Source organism: Platalea leucorodia (genome assembly GCF_965183815.1).
Source record: "Platalea leucorodia genome assembly, chromosome: 5".
Classification (NCBI taxonomy): domain Eukaryota; kingdom Metazoa; phylum Chordata; class Aves; order Pelecaniformes; family Threskiornithidae; genus Platalea; species Platalea leucorodia.
In genome coordinates, this window is record NC_138827.1 from 14,519,012 (window position 1) to 14,538,637 (window position 19,626).

Consider the following 19,626-nt stretch of genomic DNA (forward strand, 5'->3'; position numbering starts at 1 on the left):
TGTAGGTAAGTAACGGTGTCCTAATAGGATGGAACTACTGAAAAGATTTCTTCTCCCCCTTGCTAAAAGCATTTTCCTGTGAAAGTCCAGAAGAGTAGTACATGTGTGATGCGAGAGTGCTGCCCATCAGAATGCATTATCCCTTGATGTTTAATCATTCCTTACAAGTAACTTTACTTGGGTTTGTAGTCAGTGTTACATCTGCCAGCTGATGGCTAGACACTACCAATTAATTAGCTAAATCCCCCATAACTTACAGCTCTGCATTTCTAGCCTCTGCATGTGACTCAAAAGGCAGCCTCCCCGACACCTTCTCCCTGCCAAGCCAAGACAGAAGAATCTTTGCTAAGGTTATGTCTGCTGGAAATCACTCTTTGCATATGTTAAAGCACTGCATAGATAAAAGAGCTGTAGGGAACTTGTTGTTGCTGTCTTTATTAAATAATCCAGGTAATAGCATTAATTTGAAATTCAGTAGGAATAAAATGCACTGATCAAACGGTATGGTCTAGAGGATTAGTGAGAAGGCTGGCGCTCTGAATTCCAGTGCCTGCTGTGCACCGGCTGACCCTGGGCACGTTACCTGCCTCCTCTCTACCTGTCATCCCCATCTGCGCACTGAGGATGAGCTGAACCCCAGATCTGTTTGAGGCTATCTTAGGCAAAGCACCTTGAAAGCCAGGTTTTGCATAGCCATGCAAAACTCGGATAATAGCACATCTTGTCCTTTCCCACAAGCCCCAGTCATAGGCTGCTCCCTGAACTGCAACTTCATGGCTGTTTCCTGGAGCCCGATTCAGCTACGAATCCATACGTGTTTTCAGGGACTCAGGCCAATGGAAATCTGAGAAGATGCTGATGGCAGCAAGGGTGCGAACACCCCTATGTCCTGAGGAAGCTGGGGGAGGCTGCAAAGCAAAGGCGATGTGGAGGAGACAAACTGCTCAATGACTTTAGTTGCCAATGGGCAGGTTCTCTGTAGAGGCTTGTTCTGAGGCAAGTTGTGATGATGTGGGGAGATTTCATCCCTCAGCCTTATTTTGTACATTCCACAGCTTGAACCCATTCACCTCTTACAAACTGCGAGTGAAAGCAACCAACGATATCGGAGACAGTGACTTCAGCACAGAGACCGACGCGGTCACAACTCTGCAGGATGGTAAGTGAGGAGGAGAGGCACGCTAGGGACATCGCCATGGGATTGCTGCTCCCCAGTGCTCCTAGGTTTGCTGGACTCGCTGCAGTATGTTCTCCACTGGGACAGTGGAGTGAAAATTCAACATCCAATGCAGTTTTATTCATAGGAGATGGATACAGGTAGTAATGAGAGGTGGCTGAATTAATAACAGGCAGCCTTAAGTGTCCTGCTGTGCCCTCTGATAATGAATCATACTTTCAGGAGTCTCAAAATGGAATTAAACTCCGTTTGATTGGCTTCCAAACCCTGCACTAACCATTATCTTTGCAGAAATTGAATAATTTACAAGAGATCATTAAAAATAAATGTAGAACCATGCATACATTTGAAGAAGTTTCTTCAATTGTTTTCACTCACAATCCACATCGGTCTGCAATATGGCAAAATTGCTGAGGTATAAGTAAGAATATGAAGCACCTGGAAACATGAACATTTAATCCTGCAGATCAGGGCTAATAAACTGTGAATGACATTGACAAGGCTTTTATTTTTAGCCTTAGAGATCAGCCTCTAATTCCTTGATTGTATAAAGTCAATGCCTGAATGCAGAAGTAGCTCTGATGTTTTGAATGGTGAAGGGAACTCTGCAAAGTGTGAAAAAGCATCAGCATTTACCCTTAGCCTGGAAAATGGGGTAATACTGGGATAGGAATTAGCCAGTATTTAATACAGCGCAAGGAATGACTAGTTAAATATGACACTGAGATATAAAAATAGGAAACAGTTTTGCAAAGGAGCGTTTAAAGAATGTGATCTTGAAATCAGAAAAACAGAGGACAGAGCTCAGGAGTATCCTAAGTTAAACAAGAATGTAATACTTGAATAATGTGCCTAGCAGCCTTTTAAAGACATTCTGACTCTCCACCTTCCTGAACAGCGGCTGCTGTATTGGTGCAGGCTGTAACCGGTACTAATGAGGCAGTACTGACTCACAGTTTCGGAATTTAAAATTTTATTTTCAATTCTCTTTGAATTCAGCTGCAGTGAATCTGGATTTGTGCTTGGCCTCCTCACAATACAATGGGGAAACACTGTGAAAGCTTCTCACCTCCTTAACAAACTGAACATTTATTCTGCTGAGCAAAACTGGTGCTGCCACTAGAGCATTGCACTGTGGAGGGCTGTCAGCTCCTGATAAGCCTTCCCTTCTTCATATTTGAGCTGCTAAAGTGTGTGTGTGTGTGTATGTTATAGACCGTGGGCACAGGAATGGGTTAACCCATGGTAAATCAAGGTATCCTAACCAAAATAATCTGTGAATACGTGACACAGAGTCCTAAAAACAAGGTGGACTTGCCCCAGCTGTGGCAAAAATATCATGGAAAATTTGGGAGCAGTTTGCTCACACTTTCAAGTGCACACGCAGCTGGTTTAACTTCCTTTCAAATGTGTATCCAGTTGTTTGTGAGCGGCTGGCATGCTGCAGCTGCCTCCAGATTTATGCCCTCAGCTTTTCTCTTATTCCTGCTCAAGTTGCCAAGGCCACAGATAGACCAAGGGATGTACGAGAAGTGGCTGGCTTCTGCCTGGATTGCAATATTCATATCCACTGCATTGCTTTTGAGACCCACCACGTAATAGCTGCATTAAGATTTTCTTTGGCAGTAAAGAAAGAGAATCTGATGAATAAAAGCTGCCCATTTTCCACCCTGTTGCTATAACTGCTCTGGTTACCTTTTTTTCGTGTTTAGTTCCAGGTGAACCACCCAGTTCTGTGTTAGTAACTCCCCATACAACTTCATCTGTCCTTGTGCAGTGGCAGGTAGGTAAAATGAAAAATTTTGATGTTTCTGGAACAATTTTTTTGGTTGCTTTGACTTGTTGACCTTAATGGTACATTGCAAGGGACATTTTCCTGAGCTGGAAGTATTGTAGTAAAGCTGAAGGACTGCAGCTACTTCCGTATTTTTCTGATCTAGGCATATATTTTAGTGATGGATCGAAATTTCTGGCAGTTGCTTTTACTTTGTGCCCCATGAGGGAAAGCCTGGGAGGCAAAGGAGTTTCTGTAGCGATGCCCAAGATCATTACTTGTACAGATTCCCCTGTCCTTTCATTGATATCAATAGATGTGCATCTTAACATTGAAAACATTCAACAGAGTGCGGCACTGGTAAAGATCAGGTAATCAAAAACTCGCTTTCGGTCGCATCGCATACTGCCTCCTTCAGCTGCTGAAATAATCAGAAGCGTATGCTGTGCCTGAGATCCTGTTCATACCTTTGAGGAACTCCACATGCTCTTTTGGCTCTTTGAGGGCTAAAAATTGAGGTTTCTTCAGAGAAAAGAAAGGAAGTTTGAGCTCTCCATAATATCTCTGAGTTGGATGCGAAAGTATTCATGCCAAGTCTGCGTTTTATATAGGCATTTCCTCTGCCTTCCTTTATCTTTCAATACTGGCCTCCTGGGAGATGCTGGAACATTTTGTGACCCAGTGCCTGAGGCTTCTTTTTGCAGAGTGAGCATTAATAGAGGGAACCCAGTGGGGTACTGCACGTTATCCGTAACCTATCCTGGAAAGCCTCTGCCCACCCTGCTCCAGAGACAATGTCCCACACACATAATAAGGATAACTTTGGACAGATTGCATTATAGTGAAAAATGTACATACGCGTTTACAGTACAGATGGGGCTCCTTGCATTTTTGGAAAAAAATATATGTATGAGGGTCTGTTTATTGCTATGCAGCAGCACTTTAAAAATATGCCTGGCTGTACTGCTGGGTCGCTGGCCCAAGTTCACGCAGCATAGTACTAAGCAGCATCATTGCTTACAGCATGTTGAACAAATAGAAGACATGTTGAACAGTTTTAGCAAAGAAATTATGGAGAGATGTAAATCTGCCTCCCCACCTACAAATAAAGCCCACAGTGAAGAAAAAAAGGTAGATAAAGCAGAGGACAAAGAGGATGTGAGGCATGATGTACTGCAGAAATAAACATTCCCCCAATTGACTGATTATTGGCGTGTAGTTAATGTGAAATAGGTGGTTGTTTAGGTAATTGGATGCTTTTTATTTCATGAAAATGAAATGGGGTTGTTGTGCCAGTGCCATCTCAAGGGAGTTGTGGGCGATTATATGTCATTACTACATGTATATTAATAGGTCCTGGTAATTCAGCTGTACTATATTTTTCAAATAAACAAAAATCTTCAAGTCCCACAATAGCCTCCAATTAAGAGGAAGTTTCACAGCAGTGTCTAAGAAATAATGTAAACTGAAAACAGCAGTCAAGCTAAATGGGAGAGTAGATTTCCAAGCAAAGCTAAATTTTTAACTTTGAGCTGTGTTAATAATTCACAAAACAAACTCTAGATGCACTATCTGTGCTTTCAGCTGCTTGGTCCAATCAGTCCATTATTTTTAGATTTAAAGTAGGAAGAAAATAAGTAATTTCCATTGAGGTCTGTTGTATCAATAATGCAAGGTTATTTCAAATGTTCGGGAGGATGTTACACTTAACATCAGGATCGTGTACTCTTCTGCTTCTACCTTAGAGATAACAATTATTCAAACTTAGATTTTAGTCTTTATTTATTTATTTATTTTTAAGCAGCACAAAAATGTTGCTCTTACTTCTGTACATTACGGGCTGCCACTCATAATCATTTTACCTATTTCAGCATATCCCTCAGGCCTTCCTACAAAATCCTAAATAATCCATTACATCAAAACAGAGTTTTGTCCATGAAAGACAGATAGGAAGGGGAAGACCTGACCTTTTAGCAGAGTACCCTTTTCAGGAGAGAATCATCATTTCCATGGCAAGGAGAAAGACACTTTTTAAGCCATTTGTTTTCTGAGCTATCCTGTTCTAAATTTAAAGGAAGGAAAAAATGGAGAAGCACATGAAAGCATAAGAAAACAATGCTTGCTATCAGCAAATCATTGTTGTACCACAACAAGGAATTAAGCTTTATCTGTTAGGCCATTATATGGCAGAGCAGGGAGTAGCGGGGAGTAATAGATTCTTTCTCAGCTTCAGCAGTGTTTTCCTTTTAAAATTCTATAGGATATTCCACCTCAACTTTTTTTTTTTTTTTAATTAAAAATAATTATTAATAGTTAAAATAGGAAAAGACATTGAATCTTTACAAGAGCACCTTCCTTCTAGGTAATAATTAAACGAAATACAAATTTATGTAATGTTCACAGTATTTTTTTCATAATGCGAAGTTTATTTCCATGCTGGATAGGCTTTGTTTTCTTGCAGCCTTTCTCATCCTTTGTGGTGATGCACTCAAGATGTATCATGGTGGGACAGTGCCTCCCTTTACCCTGCCTCTGGAGAAGGCAGTCCTCATGCTTTGCCTTGTGACTCCTCCCTGCCGGGACAGAGGGAGGCAAGGACACTGCCATGCTGTAGAGCCCTTCTCTGCTAGGGCACCGTCAGAGCTAAAGCAACTTCTGTATAATACAGAAAACAAAAGAGAAAAGTCAGAAGATTGGAAAAGAAAAAAAAAGATCATGATAGATATACTAGTAATTGCCAGTAAACCATATCTCATCTTCTCCACCTTGTGGAGGAGAGCATTTCAGCTGGTCCATGAGCGACCAGGTCACGAGACAGCCCTGGAGAAGGCTGTCACTTTGTTTGGTCTATTTGCTCCATCCCTTGAACAAGGGCCTCAGTCTGAGACTAGGAAAGGCTGTTGTACAAGAGGTTGATTTATTTGCCTTGTAAAATGGAGTCTGAGAGGGAATATGATTGCCCTTTTTAAAATACATCACAGGAGTAAACACCCCGTAGGGAGAAGAATAATTTAACCCAAAAGGCAATCTTAGCACAGGAACAAATGGTTATAAACTAGCTATGAATTATTTAGATTAGAAATTAAATGAGGGTTTCTAACCACCCAAGTAGTGAGGCTTGGAACAGCTTTCCAATAGGAATACTGGAAAGCAGAAAAATCAGCTTGTTTTCTGGTGGAGGTTGCTCTGTTTGTGAAAAGAACTTTAAGAAGCTGACTTTCTGCAGTCTTGAGGGCCTAGTCCTGATGATTCTTGAGGTCCCTTGCAATCCTGTATTCCTAGATCATTCTGTAATGCAGATGCTAAATAACAGTGACATGTGGTCAAAGCTTCTCCAAAGGATGGAGCACAATAATGAGCATGAAACAATGGTGAATGAGGTTCTCCAGCCATACAGAGCCAGTACAGCAAGATCTTGGACTATTTCAATTGCTTTCAGCAGGCTCTGGGCAGGACAACTGCAAAAGAAAGCGGCTTCTTGCAGGAGCAGTTTCTGCTCCTTTTCCTGGTAGCTGTGTAGCTCTCCTTATACTCTGGTTCACATAATTTTCTTTTTTGGTTTCCATAAACTGCAGTCTTTCTACTTAATTCCTTCAGCCCTCACCCAAAGCAAAGTCCTTTGCACTGAGATAGGACAGCCCTCTCTCTTTTCTTGCCATCATAATGAAGTAATGGAAAATTCTTGTCATTTCTGGAAGCAGAATGCTAGGTTATTACCAAATATCTTCCTCCTTTCCCGTAAAAATATTCTTAATTTTTTTCATTAAAATTACATGTGGTATTACCTTCTATTGTGACAACGTTTCACACCAGCAGTTAATTTTTCCACAACGGACAGAAGGTTTTCCTTACTAAAGCTCTCAAGACTGCTGGGGATCTTTCTGGATTAAAGGCAAGATCATCATTAAAATCCTTTTCATTTATACTTTCAGCCCCTTAAATTTCAGTACAAGAATCTTTAGAAGATAAATGGTTCAGGGCATCTTTTCTTCTCTGCAGTTCTTAGCCTGTATTAGACTCATGAAAGTAATTTTTTTCCCAAACATGAAGAATCCCTTTTCTGGTCTCTATTTAAGCAAGCTATTCAGACAAAAATCTCCTTTTCAGTGTACTGTCTGTGTATGTGTATCTGAAGGAAGATGTAAGGGGCTGCTGAAGAATCCTTGCTGGGGTACTGTGTCTTTGAGCATCTTCCAGTGTGTTGCAGAAGAAAAAAAACCCTCATATCTGAGCCAGCCCAATGGCCATACATACCGTACTGCTCGAAGCTGTTAAGGAGGAGACCTGGGTTTGCCTGTGGGACTGGACCGACGCAACACACCACAGTCTATCATACTGTGACTCCTCTCTAAATGCCTCTCTGAGGCTATTAGACGTATTTTCATCTTCCTAATTAAAGCCAGAATACCCAATCCTTCGTTATTTTCTCATCGGTCTTTCAGCAAAATAATGCCAAATGAAGAATATTCTATGAACAGTCCCCAAGGAGAATAGCCACTAAAGAAATTCTGTCTTTGACAAAATAATTTATTTCTTTTCATCTTGGAAGAAGTGAAATACTATTGTGCTAATCCACTGTTGGTGGCCAGCAACATGTATTTTCAGGGACATGCTTATTTATATTCTTTATACACACACAAGTTTCTGTGGACCAAGAAGGAAAGGAGCTTAGCTCTTAGTGTAGTGCATCAGGTGTCAATTTTTAAGTAAAAAGCATTTTGTAATTGCCATAGGTGAGTGAAATCATCAAAGTTGCCTTTAACTTGTGTTTTTCAAATTACACAAGCTTTGATCCTGTATATTATTAATGGCTATTTTCATGAGAGAGCACTGTGTCCCTTCGCACAGGACAGGTGTCAGCTACTGCCTGTCGTGATGGATGTTTGTTGCAATGCACATCTTAACAAGCTTGTTCTTAATGTGAATATTTTTCAGCCACCCAAAGTTGAGAGTCTAAATGGCTTGCTGTTGGGATACCGGATCTACTATCGGGAACTGGATTATGACACTGGATCTGGAACAGAATCCAAAACCATCCAGAGCCCTTCAGCTTTAAGAGCAGAGCTGACACGTAAGCCTGTGTTTTGGACCCTGTAATATCCCAGAATGGTAATCTGTCATTATACTGGACACTGTATGCCCTCGTGCCCCATGGAAATAACACACAACTGTGTCTAAGAGTGCTGGGGATAATTTAGCTTTTACACAATCAGGGTGAAGATGCTGAAAAATGCTAATAACTCTCATCAGCATCGCTTGTAATGGTGTGCTCTAATCTATGCCAGCGTGTTTGAATTGATGTTCTGTCCCCCATGTATCCTCTGATTTCCTGCTTTCTGCTACCTCCATTTCATGATTACCCTGGTACACTTTGTTCTGCTATCAGACAAAAAAGAGAGAGGCTTCATTTTCCTCAGCTGGGAACCTTTTTCTTTCTTGCTATTTTTTAATAGTCTTTATAATTGACATTTTGTTTTTCTTTTTGCAGTATAAGACAAGAGCTGAGGAGAAATTTTAAACAGAATTTTTACAATTTCAAAGTGCTTGTGCCTATTTTGGAAGAAAATAGCAAAAATGAGCAAGAATTTTAAGGTGCATGCTTGCCATGTTAGTCACTGGGGTTTTTGGCTCACATGGAAAGAAGGTGGAGAGGGAGAGGAATAATAGAAAAATGAAAAGGATTTTTAGACAAAGGCTAGAAAGGAAATCAGAGGGAAGAATAGGCAGAATAAGATGATGGGAAGCAAAGATGTGAGCACTCGGTAGCCTGACAGATATGGTCCAGCAATGAGACGTGCTCACGGAGGGACCGGCTTTTGTCCTGTTTGATGTCAGTGGAATATTCAGAATAAGATAATACTCACTCTAAGAGCAGCAGAATAGGGTTGAGTGAGACTATTTTAATATCTTACATCATCTTCCATGTTTTCCTGAACCCATGAAAGTGATTTCTACAAAAGCAACAGTGATTTTTGTGGGGGTTTGGAAAAAGTGGATGCTTTAAATGTAACGTAAGCACCTAACTCTGACCTCACTTATATGGTCAGTGCTGAATGAGACTTCTCAGACTGTACAGAGTTTTAACCAGGACAGAGTAGAGATGTAAAACTCCTATAGGTGTAGGTACGCATAAGCGGGTTTTTTCTGGACAAAAGCTGAATGACTATGTATATTACCATGAAATAATGACTTTGGATGCTCTCTAGTCTCACAAGCCAGGGAGCCTGTGAAACCTACTGGTTTCCTCTCTTCCCTCTTCTTGGCTGGCCCTGCAGCTATGTTCCTAATAGCTGTAGAGTAGAAAAAAAGCGTGCTGTACCTCTCCAGGGAGTCGAGAGAGAGAGAGGGGGGTGGAGGCAAGTGTCTTTTAAGAGAAATTTCCCTCTTTCTCCTCATAATATGACAATTCTCACCTTAGTACACCTCTGTTCCTCACTGACCTATGGTTTTGCACAGCTTAGCATATTATTACAATTCGTTCACAGCAGGAATATGGAATTCTATAAGTGAAACTGTGGGAAAGCTAACACACATTTAAAGAAACGGGTCCTGTCCTATTGTAAGCGTGCACTCTTTGTGGCCCGTGTTCCAGGTCTTTACCCTGCAGCTCTTCAGGTTTTGAATTTTGCATGTTGAGAAATAAGGATGTAATACAGTGTTGAGAGTTTCTCCCCTAGAAATTGTTTCCTTTTTACTCATTTGTTCTATTTAGTCTAGGAGTCAGAACATTTCTGTGTTGTATATTTGTGAGATTCTCTGTTTGAGGAGGAAATGAAACAGCCCCATGTGAGTGAGATGCCTTTGATGTGTTACGAGAGAGTGATGTGATTTTATTGCCCTTCAAGGTATAGTCCTAAAGCTCAAACGGTGTATGTGTGCGCTGCATCATTTGCCTCTGTCTCTGCTGTACATCATTTGCAATAACTATTTCCTTGCACTGTAACAAGCTTTCTGCTTTGCTTACCCTGAATAGCCCAAAGCAGCTTCAAGACAGTGAACAGCAGCTCTGCATTAACGACGTATGAATTAACACGTAAGTGCACATTGCCTTTAGATGAGACTTTTTGTAATGGTTCAAAATACACTATAGGCAAACTCCTATGGTTCTCCTCAGTGGATCTAGCAGAAATCAACACAGATTAATGATTCTGCTTTCTTGAGTTTCTTTTTCTTTAAGCCTTTGCTTTCCCTACATCAAGAGACATTGATGATGCAAGTAGGTAGCTGTTGTAAAAATGTGGCTGCTGGGAAGGTAAAACATTATTGACTCTAACAACCCGGTATTGCTGATGCTAAATGAATTTTGATTCGCTTGCTACATATTTTGCAGTCCATCTAAGTTTAGCTGTATCACATCATTAGTCCTATGATTCAAGCATTGTGATGCTGAGGCATTCCATGGAGTAGGAGGCCAGTTTAGAGAGGGCCCAATAAATTTATGTGCATCTCCAGAGGTGTTTTCAATTGGAAATGAATAAAATAGCATTCGACAGAGTTAAAAGGCAAGTTGCTTTGTGGTGATGATGGTTCACTAGATAGGTTTTGCCCAAGGCTTTTGAGTCACAGATTGTGATGGGCTAAAAAAAAAAAACAAACTGAAGCCCTATCCCCACTGAAACTTGCATGCATGAACTCTCATGTGTTCCATTTTCTTCCACATCCAGTTAACACTAAAATCTCCCTTGTGGCTTTTCATGGCAGCAATTAAAGTTTCCCTGTACAAGCTGCCCACTACTATATCCTATATGTCCTATTGTTTTTTGTTTGTTTGTTTACAAACTTAGCATCGTTATTGCTGATCTGCTTGCTATGTGTTTTGCAGTCCATCTGAGTTTAGTGATATCACATCAAAAAGTTAGTGATGGTATCGGATATCATTTGCAGTATGCCTGAGACTGGGGAATGATGCTGGACTCTGAGTCAGATATAGGAGCACAACACTTGTCAACATTTCTGTGAAACTGAAATTAGATGAAATGAGGCTTATTGAACCTTACCAAACTGATGGCATACTGTCAGCCACAGAGTTAAGGGTACTATGTGATTCATAGATAGCAGAGAAAATTATTGGCAAAGGGAGAAATTTGGGCCCCTGGCCATGTGCGTCTTAATCAATTCAGTGCTCATTTAAATACAGCAATTTATATTATTGATCACTCTCTTACTCTAATTTCACTGTTAAATATTTTAGATGATAAATATTTCTGTTAGGATTGATTCTTTTGTCCTGAAAATGCAAAATCTGAAATGAAACTGCTCAGGCGCTGCCTCTGCTAATGATGTTGACATGATTCTACTCCACCCTCGTTCGCATCTACTAATTACCTTCATACAATTGGGTTTTTCTAGATTTTTTTTCACACTGCTCTCACTTTCCTACGTCATCTGTCAGAGTAGTTTCTATATGTCAGCAAAGAAATGAGGTGGCCAAATGGAGTCCAGACTTCAAAGTCTCCTTTCTCTTTGTGATTAATGTTCAGGCTGTGGTCACTTTGAAGGAGGAAGATACCCATGCAGTATTTCAAATGGGACTCCAGATTCCCCGCTGCAGATCTTCTGCACCCTGCTTCAGCGGTGACGTTTTTGAGCAGTGCAGTTGCTAAATGAGTCCCCAGATGAAAGTTCCTAGGATTAGGCAAAGGCTTGAAGCCATGTTCTTCCTTACCAGTAGAGACCAAAAGGATCCCATATGTTGAACATTCAAAGCAAAGTCCTGCCTTTTTCTGTCATTAAGAATGACCTAGAGATGTTCCTCTAGCTAGTTGCCCATCAGGAATGATTCCTCCTACTGGAGCAACACCGTGAGGAAACACTATAAAATCCTACCATTTCATTGCAAAGATCTTTCATAATTATGCAAATCCTGCTGTGATGTGTGAATTAAGGAAGGATGGAAGTAGAGATTTCACTAATTGTACTGTTCAATGCTGTATTTCACAAGGGAGAAGTCTGGTCATAAAGAGGTGATGGAGTCTGAAAAATACCGGTAATACAGTATAAATAATTACATATAAGATAATATTTTACTTTTTCAGAGTTGAAGAAATACAAGAGGTATGAAGTACTAATGACAGCATATAATGTAATTGGTGAGAGCCCTACCAGCACACCAGTGGAAGTGTTTGTGGGGGAAGCAGGTAGGTGAAAGGAAAATGAGTTGATTTTTTTAAAGTACTGACTTGTTTTCATATTCTCCAGATCATATTTAATATTTGTCCAGGAAAGGAATGATTTGAAAAATTCCCCAGTCATGATCACTAACAGTTTTTTGGAGTGTCCTCTTCTGGAATAGGTTGGCACTGACAGTTTCTTGCCATTTGAAAGCCAGTTGATCTATACGAATAAGGGAGAAAGGGCATTTGAAAGAAAGAAGAGAAAATATTTTTTGGAGTGGCAGGAGGATGACTGTTCATACCAAATTAGCTTGAGGGAAAAATTGACTCAAGTTAAAGAAGTGAAAAGTGGAGCACAGGAAAGCCACAAGGGAAAAGAAACAAAACTACAAAACAAGGGAGACTTGGGAAGCTGGTTCTTTTATTTTATAGATCTCTGTGTAGAGACATCGCCTGTGCACCACACCTTGCTGTATTTTTATGCTCTTGAAGTCAAGAAGACATTGTGTCCAGTTTTTAATGCTAGCTTTGGAGGCACAGATAATGATTACTCTCAGGAACATACAGTCTCTATACCTGCATCTAGGCTCTACAGAAGCTGAGGGTCAGTGGCACTATTAATGCCTTTTATTTATTATGGATCTAGTGCATGAATCCAGGCTGTATTTATGAAATGTAACTTGCTGATCATTTTAAAATCCCTCCTTTGGAAGGCCGGAGGCAGAAATCAGGATGAGACAGTTAACTAGACACTTCTTTGAATGCTTTGTGAAAGAGGTGGTTTTGCAGAGCTCAGATAACCTGCAGCTGAGTCTGTTCTTCTCAGTAACTCTAGCTGAGAAGCACAGGACTGGAATAGCTGATGTCTTTCTCACAGCCGTGATGGTGGTGCCGTATTTATGGTGACCCCAGCTGGAGAGGCTGGTGCCGAAATAGTTGTTAGTTATGGTATCAATTTCTGCAGCAGCATCTTTTGAAGCTTAGAACAAGAATAGGCGACACACACCCTCCTGTTGTTCAGTGTGCCGCTGTGAACGAATCTGATTACACTTTTGTTCTGCTGTCTTAAGGCTAGGATGTAGAAGCTATCAAACCCAGCACTAATTCATTTTATTATTATTCATTAAACATTCTGTTGCTCAAAACCAAGCAAAGCACATTTTTTAAAACTCTACTGCACATTTTTTTTAAACTCTACTTAACCTTTTCATTTCAAATATGGTGTAACATTCACTATCTTTCTCTGAAAACATCATAAATTAATCAGAGCAGCATGGTTCTGGAGAGACAGCTGGCAATATTTACATTTTTTTCTAGTTTGCTGCCGCTCCAACTTACTTCTGCAACTGCAGCAAAGAAAGCCCCAAGTGGAGCCAACTGTATCTGGCTTCAAAACACATTTTTGTTTCAGAGCTAAATATCTCACTGCTGCAAATGGAGCCAGCACATGCATTTATACACATGTACACGGCACAGAAAATCAGCTGGGGAAAACAAGGAAATGCTGTTATATCGTGTCTTTTAATCCCACGGTCCAGGTCTTCCTTATCGTAACTCAGACAGGGAACAGGGCAATGGAAGGAGCCAAACTTGGGAGGAAACTGAGATATCCAGGAGACCTCCTTTCACAGACAGGGCTCGTGTATCTGAAGTTGTAGCGTGACTCAGATGGTTTTTTAGAGATACTGCATTTACCTCTGGTTAGGGGCAATCCAGGTTCATGCGGTAGAAATGATGAATGTAGGATCTTCCTGCCGATTTTCACTCTTGTTGTGTGAAGTTATTACACTTTGTTATATAACTGCCTCTTCCACCTCCAGAACTGGCTGTGATTTATACTGTGAGTAAAGTGATTGGAGCTGGTATTGCAATTTAAGTTTTAAATTGATTTGTGACACCTTTGAGTTAAATCGTGCTGTGGAAATACGAGTTTTTGTTGTTATTGTTTGCTTGATGTTCTTACCCGTGACAAAGGCAGTTAAGCAGCAAGCTGGAAAAAATGGGTCTGCTTAGCTTCAGCAATGGGGCATCCACATTAAAAATAGAGAAAACCTTCCCAATAAACAACCAGTGCTGACAGCACAGGAATAGCACTGAACACAAAATGACTGAAGGGGACCAGTCCCCAGTCTGAAGGCCCCAGATAACTTAGGTCTCAGTACTGTTAAACGGTGCTTCGTTCTGCTGTAAGGGTTGCAGTAATTCTGGTAGGTGCGAGAACATTCCTCTCGGCTGTAAAAAGGAATACACAGCATATGCCTTTGGGGAAATGTGCTGCGTTTGGGCCAGTTCAGTGAAAATACCCGATTCTGTGCAGGAGGAGTGTCTGCAATTCCTTCCTTCCCTCTTGTGCTATCCCCTGTTAGATTTGAAGATTTTCCTATCATCATATCTGGATTTTTACAATAAAAGCTCAGGTAGGCAATGGAACCCACTGACCAACTTGAAAAACAATGCCATTAAAACCGACCAACCATTCTGGCAGTTTTGACAATCAAACAAGTAAAAAGCAACCAAATGGGGAGTTTCTCTTGAGCTCTGGCATGCTGTACCCCAGCCAACAGCCTCCTTGGGCAGCCTGAGCACTCAGGTCTCACTTGACTCTGACTGATGGACAGGGGGAAATTGTGGGAGAGGGCAACCTGTTGGTGGGCAATGGGCCAGACATGAGTAATAGACCTTTGTATCCTGACTTACCTGGTGAATAAGGGAGCTGGATGCAAGTGGTTTGGGTTTTTTGGGGAGCAAGGTGGAGCAAAATCTTTTCTTGTTACAGTAGCCCATAAGATCAAAGCCCCAGACAAAGGCTGCATTTTAAGTTCTACCTGGATGTTTGCAAAACTCACTGATGTGAAGAGCAATTCTTCCTCGTGTCAGGAGCACGGGCTGGGATTCCTTGCACTCAGTGCAGCCGGGAAGGATGCGCTGCCTGTTCAGTCTGAAGAGAGCCAGTGTCCTTCCCCCGCCTGCCTCAAGCATCTGGATCCCTCTCCTCCACAGACCAGAAGATCCTCATAACATCGCCTTTTTAGAGATGGCTCCAGCTCTGCCCTGCTCATTAGAGAACCACGTGCATCTCCCAACAAATGACAGAAAAATTGAAAGCCGCCACTTGCAGAAATTAGGAAGGGAGTCGCAGCCCCATCGGCAAGCCCCCTTCTCGCCTTGTTAATTCATTTAACAGTTCAGCTGTCAGGGATGCTGGCTTTGATTGGGAAGGCAGTGAGCGTTCAGCAAGAGGCTGGGTACTGATATTCATCCCAGCCCTAAATGCAGCTGCTACCAGAGGTGCTGTTCTGCTTGACTGAAATTAAGACTCTGTTAGAGCAGCCACTATATCAAGAGCATTATTCTACCAGGTCGCTGTCACTATCTGATTGTGTGGTGGGCTCTGGAGTTCAGGAGACTCCACTACCTGCATTTTAATTAAACAGAAATCACAGGTTTGGGGCAGGCGTGCTTCAACTAATTTGGGAAGGTGAATAAAATGGAAGGCGGCAATACAAATCCTGTGCTAATGAGCCTGCAGCCTCCAGTGCTTCTCCCATATACTGCAAAGCTGTTCTGGATGAAAAATAATGGAATTCATAATTTCTTCCAGCAGCTGCTGCTGGAGGAGAGCACATGTGTGCAGAGAGGAGGTAGCAGAAGGGATGAAGTGTACTGAGAGACACTAGCCTTTAAACAGGTTCTAAATCCATTTCTGTGAAGAGGGGAGTGATGTGTGTCATTATAACTGATGGTGATATTGGTGACCTTCAGAATTCACAAGAACTGATGAGGCTGGTTTGTTGTTGTTGTTGTTGTTTTTAATAATGATCTCTGAGAGCTGGTTCTGCGATGGGAAATGGAAGGAGTGAAAAGAGCTGGAAGACAGAGACTTCTAAGTCATCCTCCGTTGAAATGCCACCTTGGTTGCTAGCATCATCTTTCAGAAAAGCAGGTTTCCTGGCCATCTCACTTTCTTCAAAGTGAAGCTGTAGCTTGGAAGGGAACGGGAGTGGGACAGGAGGACGACTGCTTCTTACCTCTCTTATCTTACCATCTTCAAAAACTTGAGTTTACCTCTTGGTGCAAAGATTGCAGATGCAAAAGCTATTTCCCACTGTTATCTGCAATTATTTTCATCTGCCCTCCTGCCTGTGGCTCCACAGGTGTTCCTGGAGTTCCCAAACTTTATTTTGTCCACCTGTAGCTGACACGCAGAGGGAAGCTCTGCTCTGCCAGTAACTCAGAGCTGCCTGGCCATCTCCAGCATTTTACAGACAGGGAGTAGAAACCATCTGGAAAGCTCTGAGAACAAAAATAGCGATTTCAGTTTGGGAAAGAGAAGACAAAATACAGAGAAGCAGTCATACTAAGGAGAAAGAAGCCTCATAAAGAAGCAAAAACTTGACTCCAGGCACCTGGCTCCCCTTTATAAACCGCTTCTAGCAAAAAACTCTTGTCCCTTCTTACCTGGTTATCTGTGTTCGGGCAGTGTCCCATTGTCTCTCAGGCTAATGCTGGAGAAGGTTGTCAGAACAAGGCTGCTTTGTCCTTGAGTGTTTTCACCTGTTTCTGCAGACCTCACTCTTTTCATGTGTTCATACAAAATACCCTATGTGGTGTCACCTCCCCATTGTAGGTCGCTTTCTGGAGAAGGGAGTCCCTCAGCATTACCTTGGGCCCCCCTTTCTCTTATGGCACAGAAGCTTTATCTCCTTCCCTGCCCTGAATGTAGCTGAGAAGATGCTGTGCAGAGAAGTCCCCTGTGCCTCCTTGTTAACAGCCTACAAGAGGAATGACAACATTTCAACGCATTAGAGCTGGCAGCTTCAATCAGTCTGCTGTGGCCCCCTTGGCTGTTTTCTCCTATCTGTTTGGGACACGTGGGCCATGTCTCTCGGTGACTGACTGTGTGTATGCAGATAGGGAGCACGTTGCTGCTGGCACAGCTAGAAGAACTGGGTGGGCATTTCCATCCCAGAGGCCACTGGAGGAGGGAAGAGAGGGATTATCGTGGCCATTTCACATTGCAGTAGTCTAAAACCTGTCAGCCTAGGGACAGTATCTTCCTTTGATAAACAAAAGGGGATGGAGGGAGGCTATTAGAAAGTAGTATAATAAATGAATTATTGGTTTCACTTGCTCAAACTTTAAACAAAGGGCACTTCCTTGGCACTTTAAAAGCACCAAACCTTTGAAATGTTGAGGTATTTGCCTTTTAATTGTTGACACTTCCGAACATCGGCAAAAGGCTAATTTTGGGGGATGGCAGGGTGGTTGAAACATTGATTTTTCCTTTTCCCCTCCCCTTTAAATTTAAAGAATCTGCAGAGCTGTTCTAACATCATGCTCAATTGTGAATGAGCTTTTCAGAGCCATTCTGGCAATGCCCTGCTCCAGGAGTGACACTGGGTTTTCATCCTGTCCCCAGTGTCTTTCTCCCTAAGGAAGGAGAAGTTCTCCTCTGAGCTCGGAGTTAAAGATCCAAGCCACGTTCTCCAACAAGGCCCTAAAAGAGAGAGTAAAGTCAGAGCAGAGCAAGAAAGGGAAACTATAGGAAGATGGAGAGGAAAGAAAAGTGGTGAGACATTTCCTGTTTGGACTGGGAAAGAAACTTCTTTTCAGTTTCTCTTGCGTTACTGGAAACCATTACACCTGTATCCCAACAGCATTCTGTTTCTGAGAGTAGGATCAGCCAGTGGGTACATCCCGTCAACGTTTTTTGGTGGATTTTAAACTCCTCCAGACTCGCTCTATACGTGGTTTCCACTTGGGACTTGTCTGCAGCAAGTCCAATTTGGATTTGTTGTTCCCATCAATGCAGCTCCAATGGTGGTAAAAGCAGTATAGATAGCACGCGGCTGCATTATCTAATCCTGCAGGGCTGTGACAGGATAGTAAAAAATAACAAACTAAAGTGTGCCTACATTAGAGCATTAGTCATTCCTTGTGTGTTACTGATATTGCTGCAATGCTGGGGAATTATGGATATAAATTTCCTATATAAACCTTGGCTCCTTTTCCTATTCAAACTGACTATTTAAGTGTAGTTTTACGTTCTTGATCTGTTTACAGATGAGCACAAAGGTTTCATAATTAAACTTCCAAATTTGGTAGCTTAGCTCAGTAGCTGCTCTTTTAATGGTAAGACAGAAAGTAACCGTGCCAGTGTGAGTCTGTGGAAGAAATGTCCTTAATGTCAACATGTCAAAAAGACATCCTTGCAGCTCTCTGGAGACTGAAATCTAATGTCAAGGCAGAAGGAAGCAAAGTCTAAGTGAGAGTCGTAGTGCTGTCAAAGCAAGTTATTTCTACCATGTAGGAAAAGGAATTTTAAGGGAATGCACTGGAAAGCAGTGTCCAGATTGAGACGTAGATTTGATGGGCTCATTTGACATCTTTAATTCTCCATTGACAATCCAGAGGCTCCCTAAAATGATTTGCAGTGTTTTCATGCTGCAAGTAAAAGCCGAATGCGCGCCTCATTAACGGCTCATTAAGTTGTTAATATTGGTCACAAGCAGCCTTTGGTACAGCACAATGCTTTATACAGTGCGGCAGCTCCTGCTTAGCTCTGGTGTAATTGCCTCTTTTTATCACGTCTCAATGTAGGAAAGATGTTTCTGTCCAAGCAAAAATATCATAAGTTTTTGATCAACTGCGCTTGCTTATCTCTGCCACTGCTCTTGCTGGTGTGGGCGGTGTTGGGCTGCAATTGCCATGCAATGTTTTGCTCAGGTGATGAACTTCCATCTCACAAACCCAACAGTTTGATGTTGATTTTCAGTACTGACTGTAGCTGGAGACAGACAGACCCTTCGTACTCAAATTCATCATCAGGGCTCCTGTCTTTGTTCTGTAGTTGGTGCAAGCAGCAGTGGGAGTGGTAGGACAAATTAGCTGTTCGGCTGCAGTGTTATATGGCCTGTGAAGAACCGAGTGTAGGGACATCCCTGCACAGTACACAGAGGGCGGAGGGATGAGAAGCCTCATCGTGTATGCAAAGCCTTACTGAACTAACAGCAGAGCTACTCCATTAAAAGCAAAGGAATTAACCTTCCTTTCAAAAACATGAGCAATCAGTAGTAAAGTAAAACGGACCATAAATTGCACTGGTAAAGAAGTGGGGAAGCCCCTGGCTGATAACTCATATTCAAGAAGACACAGGCTGGAGTTTGAGTATCTTTGACTATAAAGGGTTATATTTGCAGCTATTCCTCTAATTGTGCAGTCCTGCTCTGCTTGTTTTCAGTCATCCTGGGATATGTGAGCAAAATGATGTAAGTGTTTTCATATGGGTCTCAACTCCCGTGGCTTTGCCTCCTCTGTACGGCTTTGCTGTGAAGCCAGCTGTAGAAAACACAGTTGGTTTTCTTTTCTGACATCTGTTTGCTGTATCCATTGTCAATCATGGAACTGGAGGCATTTCAGGTTGCCTGTTGTAGACTGAAAACAAAAAAGTTGCCATTTTTTCTTCTGAAAGTATGAATTTGCAATATTCTAAAACATTTTGGCCACAGCAATCTGGACACTGAGATGATACGAGGGTACAGGACTGCAGTGATGAACTCAGG

At 41.9% G+C, this 19,626-nt stretch overlaps 1 protein-coding gene across 1 annotated transcript in view; it reads left to right on the plus strand.

Annotated features, from left to right (window-relative positions):
• The window catches only part of SDK1 (sidekick cell adhesion molecule 1), a gene marked incomplete at both ends in the record, with an annotated part of 418,553 nt that overhangs the window by 362,933 nt on the left and 35,994 nt on the right, over positions 1 to 19,626 (plus strand). Inside the window, 5 exons of the mRNA XM_082312411.1 lie at positions 1,056 to 1,159; positions 2,890 to 2,960; positions 7,887 to 8,022; positions 9,925 to 9,984; positions 11,987 to 12,088. Coding sequence (XP_082168537.1) covers positions 1,056 to 1,159; positions 2,890 to 2,960; positions 7,887 to 8,022; positions 9,925 to 9,984; positions 11,987 to 12,088 — 473 coding nt within the window. The remainder of the gene's footprint in view (positions 1 to 1,055; positions 1,160 to 2,889; positions 2,961 to 7,886; positions 8,023 to 9,924; positions 9,985 to 11,986; positions 12,089 to 19,626) is intronic.